At 28.9% G+C, this 21,996-nt stretch overlaps 6 protein-coding genes across 13 annotated transcripts; 3 read left to right on the plus strand and 3 right to left on the minus strand.

Annotated features, from left to right (window-relative positions):
* Positions 1–217: 217 nt before the first annotated feature.
* On the plus strand, positions 218–4,684 carry LOC126917180 (SANT and BTB domain regulator of class switch recombination). Of its 4 annotated transcripts, none has more exons than XM_050723774.1 (9): positions 218–562; positions 777–1,491; positions 1,594–1,974; positions 2,156–2,422; positions 2,488–2,782; positions 2,868–3,096; positions 3,161–3,434; positions 3,525–3,706; positions 4,295–4,684. In XM_050723774.1, the coding sequence occupies exons 1-9, from the start codon at positions 478–480 to the stop codon at positions 4,306–4,308; spliced, it is 2,442 nt and encodes an 813-aa protein (XP_050579731.1). In that variant the 5' UTR covers positions 218–477; the 3' UTR covers positions 4,309–4,684. The 4 variants fall into 4 exon arrangements, with proteins under 4 accessions (XP_050579731.1, XP_050579730.1, XP_050579729.1 ...); XM_050723773.1 differs by lacking the exon at positions 4,295–4,684 and adding an exon at positions 3,774–3,962; XM_050723772.1 differs by lacking the exon at positions 4,295–4,684 and adding an exon at positions 3,771–3,962 and having other exon boundaries at positions 220–562.
* Positions 4,037–12,548, minus strand: LOC126917181 (lymphoid-specific helicase-like). Of its 4 annotated transcripts, none has more exons than XM_050723779.1 (7): positions 12,452–12,548; positions 6,589–6,953; positions 5,895–6,484; positions 5,166–5,815; positions 4,693–5,087; positions 4,283–4,541; positions 4,037–4,176 (listed from the first exon to the last, which is right to left on the minus strand). In XM_050723779.1, the coding sequence occupies exons 2-7, from the start codon at positions 6,787–6,789 to the stop codon at positions 4,106–4,108; spliced, it is 2,166 nt and encodes a 721-aa protein (XP_050579736.1). In that variant the 5' UTR covers positions 6,790–6,953; positions 12,452–12,548; the 3' UTR covers positions 4,037–4,105. The 4 variants fall into 4 exon arrangements, with proteins under 4 accessions (XP_050579736.1, XP_050579735.1, XP_050579734.1 ...); XM_050723778.1 differs by lacking the exon at positions 12,452–12,548 and adding an exon at positions 7,414–7,930 and having other exon boundaries at positions 4,693–5,033; XM_050723777.1 differs by lacking the exon at positions 12,452–12,548 and adding an exon at positions 7,414–7,925.
* Positions 11,885–13,867, plus strand: LOC126917194 (U5 small nuclear ribonucleoprotein 40 kDa protein). Its single transcript, XM_050723813.1, has 6 exons — positions 11,885–12,436; positions 12,512–12,641; positions 12,724–13,037; positions 13,138–13,410; positions 13,479–13,644; positions 13,723–13,867. Exons 1-6 carry the CDS (start codon positions 12,323–12,325, stop codon positions 13,779–13,781), a joined length of 1,056 nt encoding a protein of 351 aa, XP_050579770.1. The 5' UTR covers positions 11,885–12,322; the 3' UTR covers positions 13,782–13,867.
* A 166-nt stretch (positions 13,868–14,033) lies between these two features.
* LOC126917213 (serine/threonine-protein kinase RIO3-like) lies at positions 14,034–15,680 on the plus strand. Its single transcript, XM_050723859.1, has 6 exons — positions 14,034–14,190; positions 14,541–14,636; positions 14,699–14,880; positions 14,947–15,047; positions 15,144–15,426; positions 15,494–15,680. The coding sequence occupies exons 2-5, from the start codon at positions 14,542–14,544 to the stop codon at positions 15,408–15,410; spliced, it is 645 nt and encodes a 214-aa protein (XP_050579816.1). The 5' UTR covers positions 14,034–14,190; position 14,541; the 3' UTR covers positions 15,411–15,426; positions 15,494–15,680.
* LOC126917211 (uncharacterized) lies at positions 15,573–17,758 on the minus strand. 2 transcript variants are annotated; one of them, XM_050723858.1, is made up of 5 exons: positions 16,866–17,758; positions 16,477–16,799; positions 16,135–16,375; positions 15,951–16,041; positions 15,573–15,869 (listed from the first exon to the last, which is right to left on the minus strand). In XM_050723858.1, the coding sequence occupies exons 1-4, from the start codon at positions 16,934–16,936 to the stop codon at positions 15,999–16,001; spliced, it is 678 nt and encodes a 225-aa protein (XP_050579815.1). In that variant the 5' UTR covers positions 16,937–17,758; the 3' UTR covers positions 15,573–15,869; positions 15,951–15,998. The 2 variants fall into 2 exon arrangements, with proteins under 2 accessions (XP_050579815.1, XP_050579814.1); XM_050723857.1 differs by lacking the exon at positions 15,573–15,869 and having other exon boundaries at positions 15,906–16,041.
* Positions 17,759–17,911: 153 nt separating this feature from the next.
* Positions 17,912–21,973, minus strand: LOC126917191 (FAS-associated factor 2). Its single transcript, XM_050723807.1, has 8 exons — positions 21,590–21,973; positions 21,421–21,501; positions 20,876–21,101; positions 20,613–20,799; positions 20,362–20,535; positions 20,167–20,262; positions 19,769–20,081; positions 17,912–19,694 (listed from the first exon to the last, which is right to left on the minus strand). Exons 1-8 carry the CDS (start codon positions 21,650–21,652, stop codon positions 19,530–19,532), a joined length of 1,305 nt encoding a protein of 434 aa, XP_050579764.1. The 5' UTR covers positions 21,653–21,973; the 3' UTR covers positions 17,912–19,529.
* Positions 21,974–21,996: the final 23 nt, after the last annotated feature.

The following is a 21,996-nucleotide window of genomic DNA, read 5'->3' on the forward strand; positions in this document are numbered from 1 at the left end:
TATGTATACATGTGTAGTACATATATGTACATGTATACACTATCATCATATATATCAGCTAGCATATATATATAATATATGCTAATATAATATAATATAATTTATTATACATATAGTAATAAATGCGGTGGATAAATATATATAATTTATGATACGATGTTAATTAATTATGATTTATGTTTAAATTCAAAATATTAGAGATATCTACTGTATATTTTCCAAATAAACAAATTTATATGGAGATACTACTGTTTTGTCAATATTGTCGAATCTACACTAGTTTTCAAGCTAAAATATGAATTTTTTCATTAAATTAAGAATCGTATTGAAATTAGAAGTTCATATACAATTGACTAATTTGGATATAGCAATTGTCAAATACAGTGATAACTAAAAATTACATTTAATTAACATATAAATTGTAATTGTAGTAATTGAAATCTGAATTTATTAAATAGAATTTATTAATTAAAAGAAATGGAAATAAATCAGATTAGTAATTCATCTTTGAAAGAGAATATGCACAAATTATTAGCGATATGTGGTTCAACAACTAAAGAAGGTATTGATGAACTAATTCATATATTGCACAACTTCAGATCGTTGTATTTGATATTTATCACTTTTCATTTTATCTTTGTTGTCTAATTTTCACAATAAATATTTATCTAAGCTTTGTTTTAATCAATATAGTTGAAAGAAGAAGTTGAAATTATCATTTATAAATTTATTATACTGCCTTTTTAACATAAAATAACAAGAAATATTTGCTTCAGATTTGTCAGAAATATTTTATAAACTTGAGGATTGCAATCAATCAAAGTTGACAATTGGAATGTTTTTTGAATTCATAAAACTTGCATACCAAGTTAATGACAATTGTGGAAGTTTAACTACAATATTAACCACAGAGAACAAGCTTGATTGGGGCAAGTTAGCAAAAATTGATATACTTTGTAAAATACAGAATTATAATAATACTGATGAAAAGTACATTAATAGTAATGTCATGCAGAAACATAAAAGTATTCATACAGCAGAAGAAATTTCATCTGATACAGATGATAACAATATTAAATACTCTCTACATTGCATTATGCCTCCAAATATGCAACTTAAAAATAAGCAAACATATACTTATGATCAAAATGTAATATCTGATTTTGAAAGATGCAATCAAATTATGCAAAGTTCATTACGAATAGAGGATATGAACATTGGAAGATCTGTAGATACAACAGAAAATTTTTTAATTACCTTAATGAAAACAAATCTAAGTGATGTACTGCATGAAGGTTTATTAGATTCAATATTGCCATATATGATTCCAAAACCTACTATTTCACAGCCTATTATTAAAAAATCTATTATAAGTACCGAGGTGAAGAAATGTAATTCATTGACTAATAATATTGAAACCAAGGTACTTACGAATGTCATGCATAAAGAGAAGGAAAAAGATAAAAGTAAATCAAGTAAGAGATCAACTGAGTAAGTGTATCAATAATTAATATCAATCAAAATTAAATTTAATATTGACATTGAAAATAATTTTTTATAGAATTAATAACAGTTTATTCTACGCTTGTACAGCAATGAAGTGGAAATTCACGTCTGTGATGAAGAAAAGAACATTAAAAAAAATTTCCATTGTCCTCAAAAGCTTCTTATTCAAAAAATGCGTTATTTTGCTGATGTGACAGCAGGTCAAAAATTAGAGGAAATAGATATATCAGTTCATTGTGATGTTACAATATTTGATTGGCTAATGAGATGGGTGAAAAAAGATATTATAAAAAAATCTGAATGGCCAGTTTTGGAAATTAATAATGTTATTCCAATAATGGTGTCCGCATCATTTTTACAAATGGAACCACTACTAGAAAGCTGCTTACAATATTGTCGTGAAAACATATCTGATATATTAAAAACATCAACAGTTTTAACTGGTTTAGATGATAATCTTTTAATAAGGTGTTTTACTTTTATACAGTTTTAAATATTTCAAATGCTCATTAGAAAAAAAAATTATTTCTTTATTATTGCAACAAAATGCATAGAAAAAAATATTTATTTATTCAATATTTGCAAAATTTATACCATTTATTCTTAATTGATTAATAATATATCAAATCCAGTTAATATCTCTTTTCAGATTAGTAGAACAATTTACAAATGAAGATGTTGAAGCATTAAAAGACAAAAAGGATAAAATTCAAAGTAAATTATTTTGTAAGTTGATTATGTCTCTTGCCGAGGTAATGCCAGATCATAAGAGAGGACACTATAGTTCTTTAGCTACTTTATTTAAGTGCAGTAAATGTGGGAAAAATATTATTCAATCAGTTTCTAATTATGTACCATGTATTTCAAGTGCAATGAAAATTGACAACCATGGGAATATTCACAGCAAACACATAAGGTACAATTTTAGTATTCAAACTTAGTATCAAGAGATGTATAATTTTAATAAAATCTATATTACAGAGATTTAACATGGACTTTAAATGATTACATTATTAGTCTTCGAACAGAGTTACGTTCTTGGCGTAAAGTTTATTGGAGGCTATGGGGAGATTGTCACTTTTTATTTTGTACACAGTGTAATATATATTTTCCAGTTCATCACTTTGAGTGGTGCTGCTATCATACAGAATTTCCACAGTTTTTTATTAATGAACAACAACGGCCTATACCATTTCCTCTGGGCAGATATCCATGCTGTAGTCAACGAGCATATAAGTTTGGAGTATTACCAAATCATGAAGGTTGTAGGTATAGGGTACGCATTTGTTAATATCATTTCTGAATTTTTGAAAGTTTTCAAAAATATGAACTTCATAACTACTGTGTTCTTTCTTCCTTAGGAACATATTCCAGATATTAAAACTCAAACAGACATAAGTGTATTGAATATTTTTACAGTACATAGGGAAGTAATAGTTATGAAACCACCACAATTGTTTTTCCCAGAAAAGATTACTAGATTAGTAGCTCGTGATACATCGCTTCAACCAGGAAAATTAATATGTAAAGATATAATGTGGTGGCTTGGTATAGAACTTACACCACAGCGACCAAGACTTGGACTTTTAGGTAAATTAACATATTTTAATGCTTATAAGTAATGATAATAACAGTATATTTTCTAAATATTTAGGAAAAATTTGGAGCGGGTCAGGATTCCGACGAATATCTCAAATGCATGATTTACAAAAATCATCACAAAAGGTTCGTCAGCAAGTTTCTATTGCAACTGATACTTCATCGATTACATCTTCGACAACAGATAGCGATATAGATGATGGTATTACAACTTATGAATATAGTAGTATTGATGAAGAATCAAATCATAGTGAAGAATCTCATGCACGGTCTTCATTAAAATTAAAAAATAAAATAAAAAAGAAATCAAGAAATGACATCATGTGGAGGTGATTAATGTCATATGAAAGAAATTTATATTATGATATTGTTTTAAAGTGACAAAATTATTCTTGCTTACTGATATAAGATAATTTTAGAAATAATGGTCGCTCGTGGAGTGGTAACCTAAATGTAAGACACAATCAAGATAATCAAAGAGATTTTGAAGAGAATGCAGCTTTACAAATGATAACGCTACTAACAAAGAGAGTATCTGTAGACTCCTCTTCGCTATTAAAATCATCTACTAAACATAATCGGATAAAAAAACAATTAAATGGTATATTTATTACATATTATATTTTTAGAAAATATACAGTATTTATAAATAATATTATTCAAAGCAGGAGGAATTTATACAAGATTGGAAGCAGAACTTCGTGATCAACTAAATCAATCTTATAAAAAAAATATAACTGGGAAGTATTTTCTACGTACGAAATTAAATAAATCATAAGTATATCAGACTATTATAACTGTTACTGACTGTTTTGTATGTTGAACTCTTTCGTAAAATAAAATATTTTTTTACTTTTTGTTTAAACATCATTAAATAAACCTTAGTACATGACAAATGATACAAAAATAAATATTATATAGTAACTAAAAATAATATGTAACTAAAACAAACTTATATATTTATACTGTATTATCCATTTCAAGGAAGAAGTTGAGGCATTTAAGTTTCTCCTTGTTTTTTGTATAAGTCACTCCTATCTAATAGGTTGTTAAGTTCTTCCTCCGTAAAGACTGTATAGAAAATCATTGAAAATGATTAAAAATTATATAAAATTACTTATGATTATAAAAATTACAAAATGTGGGTATTAAAATTATGTATATTTCAATAATTTACCTTCATTTTCAGATGCAACTATTTGACATTCTTTTGATCCTAAAAGTTTCTGTAACTTCAGTAAATCTGCTTTGTTATTCACATTTATCGACTGAATGTGTTTGGAGATTACTACTTTCTCTAGAAGGCGTTTTGCATCAGCGCGACTAATAATTGCTTCATCAATAGTTCCTTTGGTACATAATTTATATATTACTACTGGACGTGTTTGACCTATTCTATGGCAACGTGCCATAGCTTGTATATCCGCTTGAGGATTCTGCAAATGTATCAAATTGCTTTTAATTAACAATGTGATATCAGGATCTTTATACTTATCATCATAGGTAATAATAATAAGAAATTAGTATCAGTTAGTATTAGAAGTTACAATTTCTATAATAAAAGTAATAAAACAAACAACGATGTACCCAATCACAATCGTATATGATAACAGTATCTGCCCCAACAAGATTTAATCCAATGCCACCTGCTCTTGTAGATATAAGGAATAGAAATATTTCAGGATTTGTATTGAAATTGTGAATATTTTCCTTTCGATCCACAAGTTTAGTAGAGCCATCTAATCTGACATATTTATAATCACGTAATGAAAGATAATCTTCTATAATATCCAATATCATTGTCATGGTGGAAAATAATAAAACTTTGTGCCCATGCTTTTTAAGTCTTGCAAGCATTGCATCTAATACTAAAAGCTTACCAGATGATCTAACTAATTCTTCATTTATTTGTGGCAAGAAATCTGGACCTAATGGGCAATGTATTAAATATGGGTGATTTACAATCTTTTTGTACATACTAACTGAAACAATGAAGAGATAAACATAACAATAAAATATTTGAATGGTTAATATATATTCTACACTAAATAATAACTTACTATGTCTAGTCTGAACATTAATTAAGAAGTCTCTATTACGCTCTGTAACATCAGTGTATTTTTTCCACATTAATAAATTTTCTTCATTTCCAGATTTTGCATTTATCCAAGTTTCACTGTCTCTGCTATCATCAATTTGTTGAGGTGAATTATTTGATGAGACGTCATCATCAAGATATGTACTCATAATATTATTCATATTTCTTAAAACACATTTTCTTTTTGGTCTTTTACCATCTTCCGTGTATATAATTGGTTCTTCTTCAATCTTACTTAATTGATCTATATCATGATTTAATACTGCTTTATATAAATTATGCTGCAATTCTGTCAGAGGGGCATAAACAACTAATTCCTTTTTTGGAGGTATGTCCAAACAAACCTCGCTCTTTTCACGTCTCAACAGAAACGGTTGTAATATCTCACGTAATGATGACAATACTCGTTTTTCTTCTTCTAACTTTAAGAACTTTTTTGTTCCTTCATCACCCTGATGTTTTTTTGCATCAAACCATGATTCAAAAACAGCTAAATCATCAAAAATTTCTGGTAACAAAAAATTTAACAATGACCACAGTTCTGCTAAATTATTTTGTAGTGGTGTGCCTGTTAATAAAAGTCTGTTCATGGATTTACAAGTCTTTAAAATCCTATAAAATAATAATGAATTATATTATTTACTATTCAATGTTTATGATATAAATAAGTTGTTAAATTTTAACAACATACTTTATAAGTTGACATTCATGATTTTTAATTCTGTGTCCTTCATCCATGATTATATATCTCCAGCTCAAAGATTTAATAAAGCTGCTTTCAAATAATGGCACTTCGAAAGATGTAAGTACAATTGGGAATGTACTATAAGTTTCTGTAATCTTATATTTATGTTTAATTTTGCTCCTTAGTATTAATTTTTCCTCTGGTGTTCCATGAAATAACACAATGGGCAAGTTTGGTGCAAATTTTTCAAATTCTAACATCCAATTTGGTAGAGTTGAGAGAGGGGCAACTAATAAATACGGTCCATCTTGCCGTTTTTCAATGAGATGGCACAGTAAGGCTATAACTTGAACTGTTTTCCCAAGTCCCATTTCATCAGCTAAAATTCCATTTATACCATTTTCATAAAGAACTTTTAGCCATTGGAGTCCTTCCTTCTGATAGTCTCGTAACTCTCCTTTAAAATATTTTGGTGTTTCAATAATAACATTATTGCTATTCTCGGTTTCATCCTTAAAATCATTTTTTAATTCAATTTCAATTTCATCTTCACTTAAATTCAACTTGTTTTTATTCATATGTATTTTCTTTTGTACCTAGAAATTACATATATAACAGTAAAAAAACATTAACAAATCATAAAATAATGTGTATAAAAATTATAAGTATCATAATTATAAGTATTACTATATTTATTTACATCTTTAGATATATATTTTTGTGTATTATTATTTCTTTTTTTTCCTTTGTCATGTGGCGCTATGTTTTCATTTGCATACTCTATTTTTTTTCCATTTTGTTTTGTGGATTTGTTAGGTTTACTAGCATTTTTCTCCAAACTTTTGTCAATTTTACTAACAATAAATGAAGCATAAAATTTACTTTTACTTAACAAATGCATTAATCGTTTATATTGTTGTTCTTGAATTTGTTGATTATACTCTTCTTCAGCTAATTGTTTGTTTTCTGCTTTTTCCTGTCGTTTTCTTTTCTTTTGATTTATTTTAAATTCTTCCAATGGTTCATTGTTAAATTTGACATTGTCTACAATGCTTCTCGAATTGCCTTTGCACATATAAGAAATAAGAATAACATAAATATATGATAAAAATATTAAGTAATCATACAAAATTAATATTTGCTTTTTTTTAATATCATAAGAATTATGATACATATTGATTAAATTCTTGTTTTAAAGAAAAATATTATTTTTTACAATTACTTAACACAATTTCAATTTCAAGTCAGTTTAAAAAGTAATAAATGAAAAAAAGTAAGAAGTAAACCAACAATAAAATATAACAGAATAATTTTGAATATTTGACTTTTCAATAGAAAGAAATATTAAATTTATATTACATGTTGCGTTTAAAATCAGATCGCTAATTGTTTTACATAAATAAAATTTATATTAGAAATGTTGAAAAGTTGATGTAAATCTTGTTATTGAAAGAAATAGTGATGTATGTGACAACTTTCTTTTATTATCATAACAATTTGAATAATTTTAATAAGAGAGTTTTACCTGTAACTAAACTCGTATTACTAGAAATAAGAATTTTTGTGCCACAATTATTACTTTCCATTTCGAGAAATGATTAAAAGTAACTTTTAATATTTATTTGATAAAAGAACAACTCCAAATCAGGGAGAAAACGAATTTAATAAAATATATGAATATCTCACGTGCTGAGAAACTCCCGCTAAATTTGACTACACATACAAATATAACTATCTTTTTGCGTGGTAGATTCGCAATAACTGGCAGAGAATGGCGTTGCGGTCGCCCAACTACAGCTTCGGGCTTTGCATTGAGCCGTTTCTATGAGCCAATCTTAACTCACGCACTGGAGAAGTTATAGCTGGTTTACCGTCTTGGATTTGGTCATTGTTAAGTTGATGAGACATGAATTAATCGGTGCAAAAAAATGAATATATAACTATCATGGACGTGGGAATATAGCGATATTCATATAGCGAAACTTAGGGGAAACTGTCCAAAAATCAAGTCGTGACTACCATCATATAAATAGATCTCCAGACTCGCTAGGGAAAATGCTATGCTGAATTTAACTAAGATTAGCATATACAAGAACCTATTCATCTAAGCTTAAAGTCAGAAATCTGTTCTGTTTGGTTACACATTAGAATAGACAAGAATCTATTAAGTTCCACGCTACAAGAACCTATTTAAATGTACGGTTTTATGGTAAAGTATGAAAATTCCCCTAGAAAGCTTCCCCCAGAAGCGGCCTGGTGTCCGTACGGATTTCCTCCACATTAATAATAAAAAAAAAGTACCAACAAAAACGAACAACGTATAAGAAAAAAAGAGTCATGTGGAATAAGCCAGATAATTTAATAAAAAAATATCAAACTTTAACAATGTCCAAATTTTGAACCAGTGCAATGAATTCTTGGATTTCAAATCGTAATTCCTAGACTCAAAGTCGTTATATCTCTCCTTCATTTATCAAATTCAGGAAACATTCGATAATTGTACAAAAAGATCCTTTGCATAATTGCACACTCGTGCACTCTTCTCTACTACGGAGGTTCCCGTAATGCACCGAGAAGCTCGATAGACTGCCGCGATCGAGTGGTATAACATAATCCAATATCAGATATCGCCGAGACAATGTATCTAGGTACTAATTTAAAAGTGAAACTTTTTATTTTTAATCTTTTTAAGATTAAACTTTTACTAACGTATTTATGAGATCTTTCTCACTAAAATAAGTAAACAAATATGCTCCAAATTATATCGTGTTTTGTGTCATTTTAATTACAAAAATGTAAGAAACATGTCGGTAAATGTTTCATTGATCACGAAGCAAAAATAAGAAAGTTTGAGTTTTGAGTTAAAGGTCTCAGCTTATCGTGGGCCTTTAATATTTGTCGTGTGTTTAATATGTTTAATATTTCATTGTTTCGATTCTCAGTCTATCCTTCTCTTTCACTCGCATTGTATTTTTCTACTTTCGACGCGTCTAAAGATCTCAGCTTCGAGAAATAGAATCGTTTCTACATTTCCATTATTGTAATACATGGATCCCGATTTTTGTGCAATTATCAAATGTTTCCTGTATTGTCAAAAGACGCAATAATAATTAAGGAAGAATTGAGCCTGGAGACAAAGTTCAGCTATTTTTTCAATTAAAATATGTTCATAATGGGGGCATTTCAGCATTTTGATGATATCTTAGGATTTACGATAAAAACAATTACATAGCTTTTTTTATTGAATGTCTACTACTGATCACAGAGATAGTGACAAGCAATATTACTCGATCTGAGATCAGATATCGACGAAGCAACAATGCAACAATAAAACTTTTATATTATTGACCTATTTTTGATGAAATTTTCATCAACATGTCCGTGATATTTTTATAATTAAAATAACATGAAACACGATATAATTTGTTAAAATCAGCAAACTACTGTAGGTTTCTTCGTAAATGAAAGATGTCATAATAAAGAGAGGACGATCGTTGAGAAAGCGAGTCTCGCAAGTTTTCGCCTGATAATTTCATGTCCCTGCGCACTTTAAAGCTTCGAAGCAAGCAAGCGAATCCGGTTCTGTTCTCTTATATAGCTTAATTTTTTTGTAATAACTGATATTTTGGATTATGCTTATCTGAAATGTAATTACAATGTATTTTTTCTTTATTCAAAATCGCATTCGGGTGCCATAGTTATTGTAAATTACGATGAAATTCACATTCTTACAAACATCGAGGCCCTTTTTTTATTTTGTTTTCACGATTCTCTCAATTCACGGTGCTGATTGTTAAAATGGTTGTTAAAATGTTAAAATATGTTAGTATAATAATTTTATTTATGACAGTTGTGGTAATTTCGAGATCTTCTTTATCGGTTATATACTACACGATCCCAAGTATCTCCCTAGTCAAAAAGAAGTTCGATACAGAACGTTTCAGCGATAAGAACAAGCATAATATTGTTCCTTGTATGTACTTTCCGTTTAGCTGTGATCCGCGAAAATGCATCGGTAATCGTTTTGCCTTAATAGCTACCAAGATTCTGGTACCATATTCCGCTTGAAAATCACTAAAAAGACGCAAACACATACCGAATTCAGCAAGACAATCTTCCTGATGACTCTTGATCAAGGATTTTGGATCGACTTCGAAAGAAATTCTTAGGCTCGTCTTTATGTGCCGATACTACATACAGTGTATATATTGATTTTTCTATGAATTATTAATTATTATTGATTTTTACAAGCGAAATATTTGTGATGATATTTAACGTTTGTTAATAATGATGAAATTAAAGTTAAGGTCATGACTTTTCACTTAAACGTGGCAGAACGTTTGGCTTAGTAAATGGAAATGTGAATTCTATTCCATTATTAAAATGTAATTGGAAATTCTAGAAGCTTCGGTACGTACCTTCAGATGTAGAAAACCTCAATACATATAAATAAACATATATGTCGTTAAAGAAAATAACCTATAGTATTCGTTCAGAAGGTATCATAGATTTAATATTAAAGAATAAAAGAATAAAAACAGTTTGAGAAAAAGAAAAAGAGAGAAAAACGTTGGAAAACTAGTGGCTTATAAAAGTACACTTTGCACTTTAAATGTAAATTGTAATTGTAAATTAAATGTAGATGTAAATTAAAGTGCATGAATGTGTAATTTCTTGTTGAAGTATCTCGTTTCTACACTAAGCGATAGGTTTAACTTCCATATGAAAAAATTCTTTTGTATTTTTATATTTAAAAAATAAATATTATTTTAAAAAGAAATAATGGTGTACACGTTAAAACAGAACACATTTTATTTTTAAGATGGTATCAGTTTATACGGGATGTAACCGAAGAACATATATATACAATACATGTATATGCAATATACAATATGAAAAACTAATTGAAAAATTTAATATCACACTTTTTATTTATCGAGAAAGCATTTGACAAAGGGAACCATGAAAGCCTCTTACAAACAATCAAAAAACATTTCCTAAAACAAATCCACCACTTACTCAAATCATGGCTAAGCAACTTTTGTTGTAAAAATAAAGGACGCAAGAAAGGGTCTTAGGACTAATATTATACACACTATACACGGTCGACATACTAACAACTACCGACAGCAAAATACTGACATTCGCGGACGACACGGCTGTCTAATCAGACACACTAACCCAGAAACAGCAGTCATATTACTACAAGAGCATATCACAAAAATAGAAAAATGGCTACAAGATAAACAAATAAAAGTAAACCCCAGTAAATGCATATTACATTTACTCTACGAAAACGGAAACCATCAAATATCCAATTAAATGGCACGCACATAACACAAACAAGGCAAGTTAAATACCTAGGACTACACAGAAATGTTTTAATTTCGAGGGTTCGTTGTTGTACACCATTGGAGTTCCAAGTTGCTATTTTCAACGTGCCCATTTCTAATTTTTACTTAACGTGTTTGTAAATAGTTGTAGCATGAATGTGCAAACTTCTTTATTTTTTATTACTTGTTAAATTGTGAGACTTCCCCGATTAAAATGAAGTCAAACACGATATTGTTATACATTTTTGTTGTGTCGGGCTTATATCGTGTTTATGAATCTTCAGCTACTTCCCAGTTGTTAGAATATAGGCTGAGGTCCCAAGTCTTAGGCTCTAAGGCTTACACTTGTTTAATGGAAAATATAAATAGACAATATCAGTCACAAATAGTATATTATATATACAAATACTCTAAACAACAAATAGTTTAAAAATACCATACTTTAACAATGCATGATTTTTGAACCAGAGCAATGGATTCCTGAACTTCAAACCGTAATTCCTAAATTCAAAATCGATACATCTTGCTCCCATTTGTCGAATACAGGAAACATTCGATAATTGTACAAAAAGATCCTTTGCATAATTGCACACTTGAGCACTCGCTCATACTACGGTGGGGAGGGGGGTTCGCCTAACGCACCAAGAAGCTCGATCATCGATAGTATAACATGATCCAATATCAGATATCGCTGAGATAATGTATCTGGGTATTAATTTATAAGTGAAACCTCTTTTATTTTTTACTTTCTTAAAATTGAACTTTTACTAACGTAAATCATTATTGCGCGATTTTGTCATTCTCATACTTGTCTATCTCAGATAGAAAAGTAGATACGAACATTTCCGTAGTACTGTACAACAGATTCAAGGACAAATTGGTTCTTATAACGTGGACTCAATAGGTTCTTGTATATGCTAACGTTAGTTAACTTCAGCATTTAGCCGCATGGTGCAGCACCTGTTCTGTGAAACAACTAGAACTACGGGCGTGAGTAGTCTCATTTCCTCGCTGCTATCAGCTAGTTGGTTTATGTTTTTATCTGTCATAAACGTATTTGTAAAGTATCGTGATTATAATTAATAACTAAAATTATTCATTATGCCAATTTTGGATAAACGTAAAGGAGATGATATCTTAGCATTAGTTCCTGCCTCAAAACGTACCAAAAATGAGGTAGTCTTTAGTAGTAGAGAAAAAGCAGTTGTACAAAATGTAAGTTAAACTAACATTATTCATCTTATAATTGTTGAACAAAGCTTTGGAATAATAATTTATTTTTTTCTTCAGGGTCCACCTAGAACATCTTCTCTATTTGCACCTATTATGCTCCTCGAAGGACATCAAGGAGATATATTTTCTCTTGAATTTCATCCAGAGGGTCAATATCTTGCTTCCACAGGCTTTGATAGACAAATTTGTATGTTATCAATGATTTAAAAAACTGTGAATGCATTACATATACTTTATAGTAGATGCGAATATAATATATATACTTACAGTTATTTGGAACGTCTATGGAGAATGTGAAAATATTTCTGTACTAACTGGACATAGTGGAGCGATTATGGAATTACACTTTAGTCCTGATGGTAATCATTTATATACAGCTAGTACAGACATGACATTAGGTTTATGGGACATAACTGCTGGAACTAGAATAAAAAAACTCAAAGGTCATACTTCCTTTGTAAACTCTGTGTCTGGAGCAAGGAGAGGCCTTACACAACTTTGTTCAGGTAGCGATGATAGCACAATACGTGTTTGGGATCCCAGAAAAAGAGGACAGTGTTATACCCTAAATAATACATATCAGGTAATAACTTTTTCATAATGATTTTTGATTTTTTGAATTCATTATTTATAAGACTTTGACATTTTCTATTCTCTTTCTCTTTTTTTTTATTTTAATGTAGGTTACTGCTGTAACATTTAATGATACAGCGGAACAAGTAATAAGTGGAGGAATAGATAATGATATAAAAGTATGGGATTTAAGAAAAAATTCTATTCTTTATAGACTAAAAGGACATTCTGATACTATAACTGGATTAAGTCTTAGTCCGGATGGTTCTTATATATTATCAAATGCTGTGGATAACACATTAAGAATTTGGGATGTAAGACCATTTGCTCCTTACGAACGTTGTGTAAAAATTATTTCTGGACATCAGCATAATTTTGAAAAGGTGGGTTTTTAATTTTTGATACATGTATTATTAAGATTTTATGATTCTATTTATTTAAATGATTGTAGAATCTTCTGAGATGTGCATGGTCTCCAGATGGTAGTAAAGTATCAGCTGGATCATCAGATAGATTTCATTATATTTGGGATACTACAAGTCGTAGGATATTATACAAATTACCTGGTCATAATGGTTCTGTCAATGATATTGACTTTCATCCAAAAGAACCAATTGGTAATACATATAAAATTATAAAATGCGGTAGTGATTAGTCTATCATAATAATTTTAAATGTCTTTTTCTTATTTTTAGTTTGCTCTGGGTCCAGTGATAAACAAATATATCTAGGAGAAATTGAAGCTGCACAATAAGGAAATTAAAATTGATTTTCATTTAATTTTTAAATTTAGATATCTATATAAAATAAAATGTATAATAATATTACATGTATAGATCATTTTGTATTCTCATTTTATACCTTTCTATGTATACTTGTTTTATTATCAGAAGAAAGTATTCAAAAAAATATTTTGGTTAGTAAATACAAAATTTCAAAAATAAAAGGAACTGTAACTATATATAAGGTTATTTCTAAACAAATTTTTTATTGAATACATCGCTAACTTAAATTCCCACTTTAACTGTAATCTATTTCAAACACCCTTATCGATTCACTTTGGCTTAACTTCACGCGATATATTTTAGTGTACTAGGCGTTTCTAATTCTTCATTCGTTTATTTTTCATCGTCTTCCACATTTTTATTTATTCTAATTTTAAGGTAAGTACGCGCTCTCTTCTTAATTTTCTTGTGTAACAAATATTTTTAATTTTATGTTAAAACAATCGAAATTATTTTATGGCACGATTTGTCAAACAAGTATTGCAAAATATTGAGAAAGACTCTTCTACGAAATGGTTATCTCTACGTATAAATCACAGCGGAATCAAACAATCACAAAATTTATTTAAATAATGAAGTTTGATATATTTTTTCTTTTGTATTAGTCCAATTTTTTATATTAGATAACTTAACCATTGTGTACGTTATATCAGTAAAAACATAGAGTAAAATTATATCCGTGATACATTTATTTTTCAAAATTTGTAATTTAATTTATTATTTATAAGAATGTCAACTCCATGGGCGAAAATTCAGCCAGTAGAAGGCCCTGTCAATTTATTAGAGATTACTTCAGAACAACTTGCAAAAAGCTTGCAAGAAAAGTAAGTAATAAGTAATTTCTTTGTTAGTAAAAGTATAAAAATATGTATTTTTCTCCTAATAGAGAATTGAAAAAGAGTCACATTCAGACAGTAGATAATGTAAACATTGAGAATTATACAATACGTGAAACAAATGATACAGAAAATGATGAAGTGATTGCACATATGCTGCAAGATCAATTTAACAAAGAACATGATCTAATGTTAAAACGTACAGAGGAAAAATTAAATCGTGATTCTAAAGGTAAGATATTCTTCTTAATAAATCTTATTTAAAATTTTTTTATTTTTGTCATCATATATTTTATAGTTAACATAACTTATACAAATTATCGGACTTCTTTATGTGAGGACCAGGATGAGAAAGACACAGACATTGAAGATACAACTAGAGATTTTGATAGATTTGTGGTAAATATTTTGTAACATAATATTTGTAACGTAATATTCTATACAAAATTCTTTATAAAAGAGTTGGACATTTAATACATATCTACTGTTTAATAGAGCATAGAAAAAGAATATGCTTCTATACCACGTTGTGGGTATAGAAAAATGGGTGGTGAAGGATCCCAAATTGTAACAAAACATGATATGTTAATGTCATCAAGAATAAATGCCTGCAGAGTTTTACAATTCCCACCGGGTATTCATACAGGGGACACAGGAGGATTTGATGTCAAATTAAACAATAAAGTGTTCAATAGTTTAAGAGCTCATAGTCATGCTCAGAGTTCAAGACAGAAAGCAAAAGCGCGACCACATACAAAATAAACTAACTATATATCTTGTAAGTGTAAATATATTATAATAATATATTTAAATTTGAATTCACGATACTATTTATTATTGTACAGGCTTTCTCTCGTTATGTGCAAACGCGTACTGCTTAATTGTATCAGAAATGGATTGGTCTTAGAAACATTTAAAACGTAATTATTTTTGACATTAAACACTTTATTAAATGTTGTAATGATATCAATATTACTATATTGTAATACAAAGGTACAAAAAGATTAAATAAATGAACTTATTAATTGCTAATTTTTTATCTTAAGTCTGTTGTCTATGACCTTCATTACCCTACATTCCTGTTACTAAACTTGCTTCTTTCTTATTATTCTGTGTTCCTGTTTTATTTGAGAACCTTGATCAACTCACAAATGGTTGTGACAGATTCTTATTCCCGATTTACGCCAATTATGCTCAAAACCGGGAAAGAGGAATGACGATCTAAAATATTAATTTTTTATAAAAACAGTAATAAAATTGTATACTTTTCTATGGTATAATTTTATTTTTGACGCGTATTACATTTTAACATTTAATTGTTAAATTTAGATCATTTATCGATGTTATCTTTCAATCCAGCTTTTTTTCCGACGACGATGGAAGGTATTCCTTTCTATGAACAAAATTGTGAAAATTCGCTTATTAATGACTTCATAAATAACATACTAAATGATAAATCGCAACTATATTAATTTGAATATCTCACATTTCAGTCGGTAACGGTTCATTGAACTTGTTATTATCGCTGCTGAGTAATTTCTGTCTTGCTTCACATTCCTTCTGACCTTCCTTCAAGATCAGATTATATATTTGTTTATTTAACCGAGAAGACGGATAATTGGACTTTTCAACGGAACTCTTCAACGTTTCTAATATATTTTCCTTCCCTTCTTGTTTGCTCGTTCGTGTAATATTACCATACGTTATTCCCAATTGATGTGTTTTGACTATGGAATATGAATAATCAATTAATTATTAATTAGTTAATTACTTTTTTCTCTCTTTATTTATTTATTCTTTATATATATAAAAAATTCATTCGTTATACCACGTAATCCAAGATCTTTGTTCCTTTCCTCTGATACTATATCTTCAAAAGAATACCGTGGTGGATTCAAGTTCTTCGACCTGTTTCCAACTTCTTCCAAAAATGCATCTGCTAATCTTTCATTATTGTTAGCTACTATTTTTTGTGCCAATAGTTCGTCATACTCTACTCTATCTCTATCACTAATTACAGCCATAGGACTTTCACTTGTCAAATTACTTTCCGAATCTCTATTATTTAATGACGTTTGGATTGCGGTTCTGTATATTAATCCATTATACAAGATCAACGAACACCGTATCGATGATCGTAACCAATTATCTCTAAATTAGAAACACATTTGATTAGAAAAAATTACTTGAAATGCAATTCACAGTGGTTTCACTTACAGGCGCTTGATGTACAAGAGTCCAAAAATAAAAACAAATGTAGCCACTGGAGCTACTAAATAAATAAACATTTTTAATATGTTTATAAGAAGTGTGACGCTTCAGTGGATCATTTTGTCAATTGACTATAGTTTTTGGCAAAAGACGCTCGATTTAGCCTACTAAGATCTATAGCATGAATCCAAAACAAGATAACAAAGCAAAAGTTATATTTTTTCCCAGTATTGTAGCAATGAAGAAGCAACGCAAAAAGTTTCTATAGATGCCAAACGAATTTACTTGTTAATTAATTGTTTTTAATTACAGGGTGTGATTCAGCAGGAAATTTAATCCAAAAATTATCTAAATCCTTAGGATATTTAACGAATTCGCATTTACCATATCTAAATTTATTCACATTTAAAATTCACAATATTCATAAATGAAGAAACTCCTCTGAAATATCGTATTCATAAAGACATCATTCCCATTTTTTATTTTTTGTCCCTTTTTTCATGATACGATTATTCCATATTTTATGTAAAATAATGATATGAAAGTTCTGATATTTATAAAAATAATTGTCTAGCAAATTGTTCAACTGTATTATCAACCATTTTCGGAGTATTTATCTCAGAAAAAACAACAGTAAAATTAGAATTTAATATGTCCGAAAATATATTAAAGATAACGAAACATTTTTGTATACTATCATATACATATGTAGATACATTCAAATACGTTGGAAATTAGTTTTTATAAACTTATATATAATTACATATTTTCTTATACAGTCTTAGCCCCTGTACCTTTTCATACTGTAAAAATTTTTTTATTTTATTATGAAGCTATTTGCAACATATTTATTTTAATTATTTGTTCCAAGTAACCACTCAAGTCATTTTATTCAGCAGATGTATCTACATCTGATGCTTGATATTGACATAAATAGGTATATTATACAAATACATAATAATCAATTAAAATAGTTGGGATGTTTTAAATACTTAATAATAATATAAAAAATGCAATAAACTATGTAATAAAATGTCCACAAACGAAAAATATATATTCTCAAACATGTTTATTTAAGCATTGCATAGTAACAAAGAAACAGCAATATCCAGCATCAGACACTAGCTGGGATTAAATGGTCTGTCATTTACGTATATACAGAAGAGTATCTAAAGGAAAATAAAGACGTATCAAAACTAGATCACAAAATGTGTATACAAAAGTTTACATTTAATGATTAACAATCTGATGCATTGCACAAATTGCCATATTCATTTTATCAAATGATTTATATATGCATATGTATATATATGTGTATATTTATGTATGTATAAATGCTATAGATTGCTCTTGAATATTGTATATTCTTCTATAGAACATTTAGAAGGAGCAATACAAAGTCGTATGTTTGTTTTTGTTCGGTTGTTTCTTTACAGAAAAAAGCACAGCATAAAAAATAATTAATTCGCGAACATTTCAAATGAATACTTTAAAAATTATAGATATTTCATTTCCAATATCCCAACATTTATAAACCAATAACACATGCTAAACAATTTCCTTACAACCCACAAGTAAAGCAGCAAAAATTATTTGAACTTACGATAACAAGCAATTTTTCTTAAGATAGTCTATAAAATATGTAAAATAATATTTAATTTAGTCTTTAGTCATAGAAAAGAGAAAGACATCTCTTAATACGAAGAAAAAAGGCTACCGTTGCGTACACACTCATAAAATTGTGATAAAAAAAGGATACGATTACTTTCTAATCTAAGATGAACTATTTTCGCTTAACTTCTTTTCTTTCTCCTGATACAGAAACTTGTATCGAGTAGAATTTAATGTGATCAATAAATCTATTGCGTTTTTTCATTGTATCTAATAGCATTCTTAATAACACTGACCAAAATTGTGGAGACAGTAAAATGCAAAAGGAACCACACTTGCTAGAAACTGTTTTATCAATTATACTTAAAGTACAGATTTAAAACAATGCAATATTATAATAATGTTACTTCAACTTTCATAAAGGTGTGAAGTATATATACATATGTATTAAATCTGCGCTTTAACTATAATATTTACATGGTTTGTTCTTTTATTTTATAAATTACTTACATTTCTTAGTCAGCTTATTAAAAGATTTAAGCTAAAATGTATTAAGACAAATATAATAAATGTTTGGTGTACAGCTTTTGTGAAGTGTCGTATTATAGATATACATATATACTGTATATATGTATACCGTAGATATATATATATAAATTGCTTTTTTAGTTTTTACAACAAGATCTGTTGTTTTCAATTTAATGTGTACTTTAGGGAGCGTATTGTTCGTAGTACATGATAAATGTACTCATAGTTGATACAATAGTTCTATGCAGAAAATACAGCATAATTAACCATTCTTTGATTCTTTTTTTCCAATATATTTTTTAAGTCTGCTGTAAAACTGCATTCCTGACACAAGTGTACGCTTCACATAAAATACTCAAATACATATATATATATATATATATATATATATATGTATATATACATCTTTATACATATATATATTATTATTATTATTATTATCTTTTGATAAATGTCTCTTACGACAGTATCATTTTTTCCTTGGAATGATACTTAAACACAAAGAATGCAGTACTGAAATATCAATAGAGGTTAATCATCTAAATCATTAACATGGAGAACTTCTCTGTGTGTTAAACCGGCGTCTGATAATGTTAAAATTTCTCTACATGGATATAAAATTCTCTTCGGGAAACTAGTAGTTATTTCAAAACTCACTGGAGAATCCGGCTGACTAAATATCCAATGATATACATCCTAGAAAAGAAAATAATTTGTTTAAAACATTGAAATTGAGCAACAAAGAAAAAGTTAAAAAATAAATAACACACTTCTAATGTGTCAGACATTAGAAAACGTCTTTTCACTGTCCTTTCTCCAAGCTTAATTTGAAGATGACATGCATTAGGATCAGTAGGCTCTGGCTCAAGGGGCACTTTACAAACTGTAAGTTCTTTCTCGCGGCGAATACGTTGAATTTCCATTTCTTGTGCATTTAGTTGTTCTTTTTCTCTAGCCTCTCGTTCCTCGCGTGCTCTTCGTTCCTCTTCTCTCCTCCGATCCTTCTCTTGATCCGCACGTAGCGATTCCTCATATGCTTGATCTTGTTGTTGACGTAAAGATTGCGCCGCACTACGCTCCGCCCTACAGTAAGGTAGATTAAACAATATTTCACCTAAATAAAATTAAAATTTTAGCTTAATTTTACAGATATTTATATTTTTTCTACCTTTCTTGACGAGCTTGTATTAAATTAATTTCGTTGTGATCTATAAATGTTTGTAATCGAGATATTAATTCAGAAGGTGATGGTGTACCTTCCATCCTGTAAAATAAATATAATTTTCGGCAGTGTTACATTCATTATTTTAAGAATTACACGTGAAAGATTAAGGTATATACATATGCAAATTATTTTACATACCGACCAACTATTGTCATTCTATTATCTCGTAAAACAATAATTGCCAGGAAAGGATAAGAGCCAGATTTAAGAGCTTCTGCTACTTTATAACCTTCACCTGATTTTACATTACATGCCCAAAATAAGGTGTGTGTATTTACGTAATGAACAACTTCTACATTACCTAATGTGTTCCTGTTAATAAAGATTTAATTCTGTTATTTACTTTTCTACAAAATTTTCAGCAATTAATGCATGATTTATAAAATTACCTGCACCACTGATCAACATTTTGTGCTTCGTCTTTATGCAAATATACTAACAAAAACCTTAATTCTTGTTTTGCATCAGAAAGAGCTTGGCTGTAAGAGCCTTGATAAAAAACAGGATGACTGTCACCATAAGATTCCTCATAAGATCGAATGAAATTAATCACATCTTCCACAGGATCAGAAGATACTTGAAATGTAATCAATATGTTAATTTTTTTGTAGAATCATTCTCTAAAATTAATTATTATAAAAATACAACATACCAGGTCTGACATTTCTTCTAAATATTGACAGAAGTAGTTGTAGGATGCTAATGACCCTTTCATAACACAACGAAAAGATATACCATAAATAACTACCCCTGCCACTAGGGCTTCCAGAATAATGAAAATATATTCTAGAACTGCTATCATCAACAACTTGTGGTGGTCTTGATCTTGAATCTTGTGCATACATTGATGGTCTTCCTTCATACAAATTTAGTTGTTCCTAAATAAAAATAATGATGACATTTTAGTTATAACACAATTTATACTTAAATCTACTTGTGTCAATAATTAAAAGAATAATTAATAAACATCAAAATATTCAGATGAACAAGATAAATATATTAAATTATTTAAGGATTTTTATCAATCCTTAAGATATCATAAATACTTCTATTACACTTTGTAATTTAATTACTTCTTTGTAATTTTTACAAAACAATCGAATTTATGTGTCAATTTCTTTATGCAATCTTATAAAAGTATAAAACTTGTTGCTGCAGTTAAAGATATTTAAAGAATACACAGCAACAGAAATTCACCTGAACTGCAACCTCCAAATTCCAATTATGCCTCTGTAAGACATCTCTGCAAATTGATAGATCCTCGATACCTGTTAAATCCTGAAATCATCTCAATATTGTTACTCTATAATGACACTAGAAAATGAATTTAAAATTGTATGGTGCAGCATGTAATACAATGAATCACCTGAAACTGCAGGATCTTCTCAGTTTGATCACTACTAAATCCGTTTAACGCGAAATCTGCCATATCAATGTTATTTTGTCCCCAAAAGACTAGAAAATCCTTGATGATCGTTCAGCTATGCGATTCCACAGAATGATTCTGAATTCATCAGCTAATAGAAAAACCAGGCACTCGAACAAAATTACGATCAAACTGCGCAAGCATTTGGAGTGTGATACCGAGAAAGATTAACCTGTAGTATACACGGTCTCCAGTTTATGGACCTCTATTCATTATCATTACGACACGTTTTGTCTCGTCGTTCTGTTCTATACTCAATGTTTTCGGTGTCATGACTTTTTTTTTACGATAATTTACAGTTTCAAGGTTCTATTTCATGCGACACGATTTTAAGTGACGTCAGCTGC

Source organism: Bombus affinis, chromosome 6 (genome assembly GCF_024516045.1).
Source record: "Bombus affinis isolate iyBomAffi1 chromosome 6, iyBomAffi1.2, whole genome shotgun sequence".
NCBI classification, from domain to species: Eukaryota; Metazoa; Arthropoda; class Insecta; order Hymenoptera; family Apidae; genus Bombus; species Bombus affinis.

Bases quoted from the DNA above. Each gene is read 5' to 3' on its own strand.
- LOC126917180 (XM_050723772.1), top strand. From the start codon at position 478: ATGGAAATAAATCAGATTAGTAATTCATCTTTGAAAGAGAATATGCAC. The intron at 1,975-2,155 runs GTGTTTTACTTT...ATCTCTTTTCAG, and splicing joins GATGATAATCTTTTAATAAG to ATTAGTAGAACAATTTACAA. The intron at 3,435-3,524 runs GTGATTAATGTC...AGATAATTTTAG, and splicing joins AGAAATGACATCATGTGGAG to AAATAATGGTCGCTCGTGGA.
- LOC126917181 (XM_050723777.1), bottom strand. From the start codon at position 7,474: ATGGAAAGTAATAATTGTGGCACAAAAATTCTTATTTCTAGTAATACG. The intron at 5,088-5,165 runs GTAAGTTATTAT...TCATTGTTTCAG, and splicing joins TAATGTTCAGACTAGACATA to TTAGTATGTACAAAAAGATT. The intron at 4,542-4,692 runs GTACATCGTTGT...ATACATTTGCAG, and splicing joins TCATATACGATTGTGATTGG to AATCCTCAAGCGGATATACA.
- LOC126917194 (XM_050723813.1), top strand. From the start codon at position 12,323: ATGCCAATTTTGGATAAACGTAAAGGAGATGATATCTTAGCATTAGTT. The intron at 12,437-12,511 runs GTAAGTTAAACT...TTTTTTCTTCAG, and splicing joins AAAAAGCAGTTGTACAAAAT to GGTCCACCTAGAACATCTTC. The intron at 13,411-13,478 runs GTGGGTTTTTAA...AAATGATTGTAG, and splicing joins ATCAGCATAATTTTGAAAAG to AATCTTCTGAGATGTGCATG.
- LOC126917213 (XM_050723859.1), top strand. From the start codon at position 14,542: ATGTCAACTCCATGGGCGAAAATTCAGCCAGTAGAAGGCCCTGTCAAT. The intron at 14,881-14,946 runs GTAAGATATTCT...TATATTTTATAG, and splicing joins ATTAAATCGTGATTCTAAAG to TTAACATAACTTATACAAAT. The intron at 15,048-15,143 runs GTAAATATTTTG...ACTGTTTAATAG, and splicing joins GAGATTTTGATAGATTTGTG to AGCATAGAAAAAGAATATGC.
- LOC126917211 (XM_050723858.1), bottom strand. From the start codon at position 16,936: ATGTTTATTTATTTAGTAGCTCCAGTGGCTACATTTGTTTTTATTTTT. The intron at 16,800-16,865 runs GTAAGTGAAACC...TTTCTAATTTAG, and splicing joins CTCTTGTACATCAAGCGCCT to AGATAATTGGTTACGATCAT. The intron at 16,376-16,476 runs GTATAACGAATG...CATATTCCATAG, and splicing joins CAAAGATCTTGGATTACGTG to TCAAAACACATCAATTGGGA.
- LOC126917191 (XM_050723807.1), bottom strand. From the start codon at position 21,652: ATGGCAGATTTCGCGTTAAACGGATTTAGTAGTGATCAAACTGAGAAG. The intron at 20,800-20,875 runs GTATGTTGTATT...TTACATTTCAAG, and splicing joins TAGAAGAAATGTCAGACCTG to TATCTTCTGATCCTGTGGAA. The intron at 20,263-20,361 runs GTATGTAAAATA...TTTATTTTACAG, and splicing joins AGAATGACAATAGTTGGTCG to GATGGAAGGTACACCATCAC.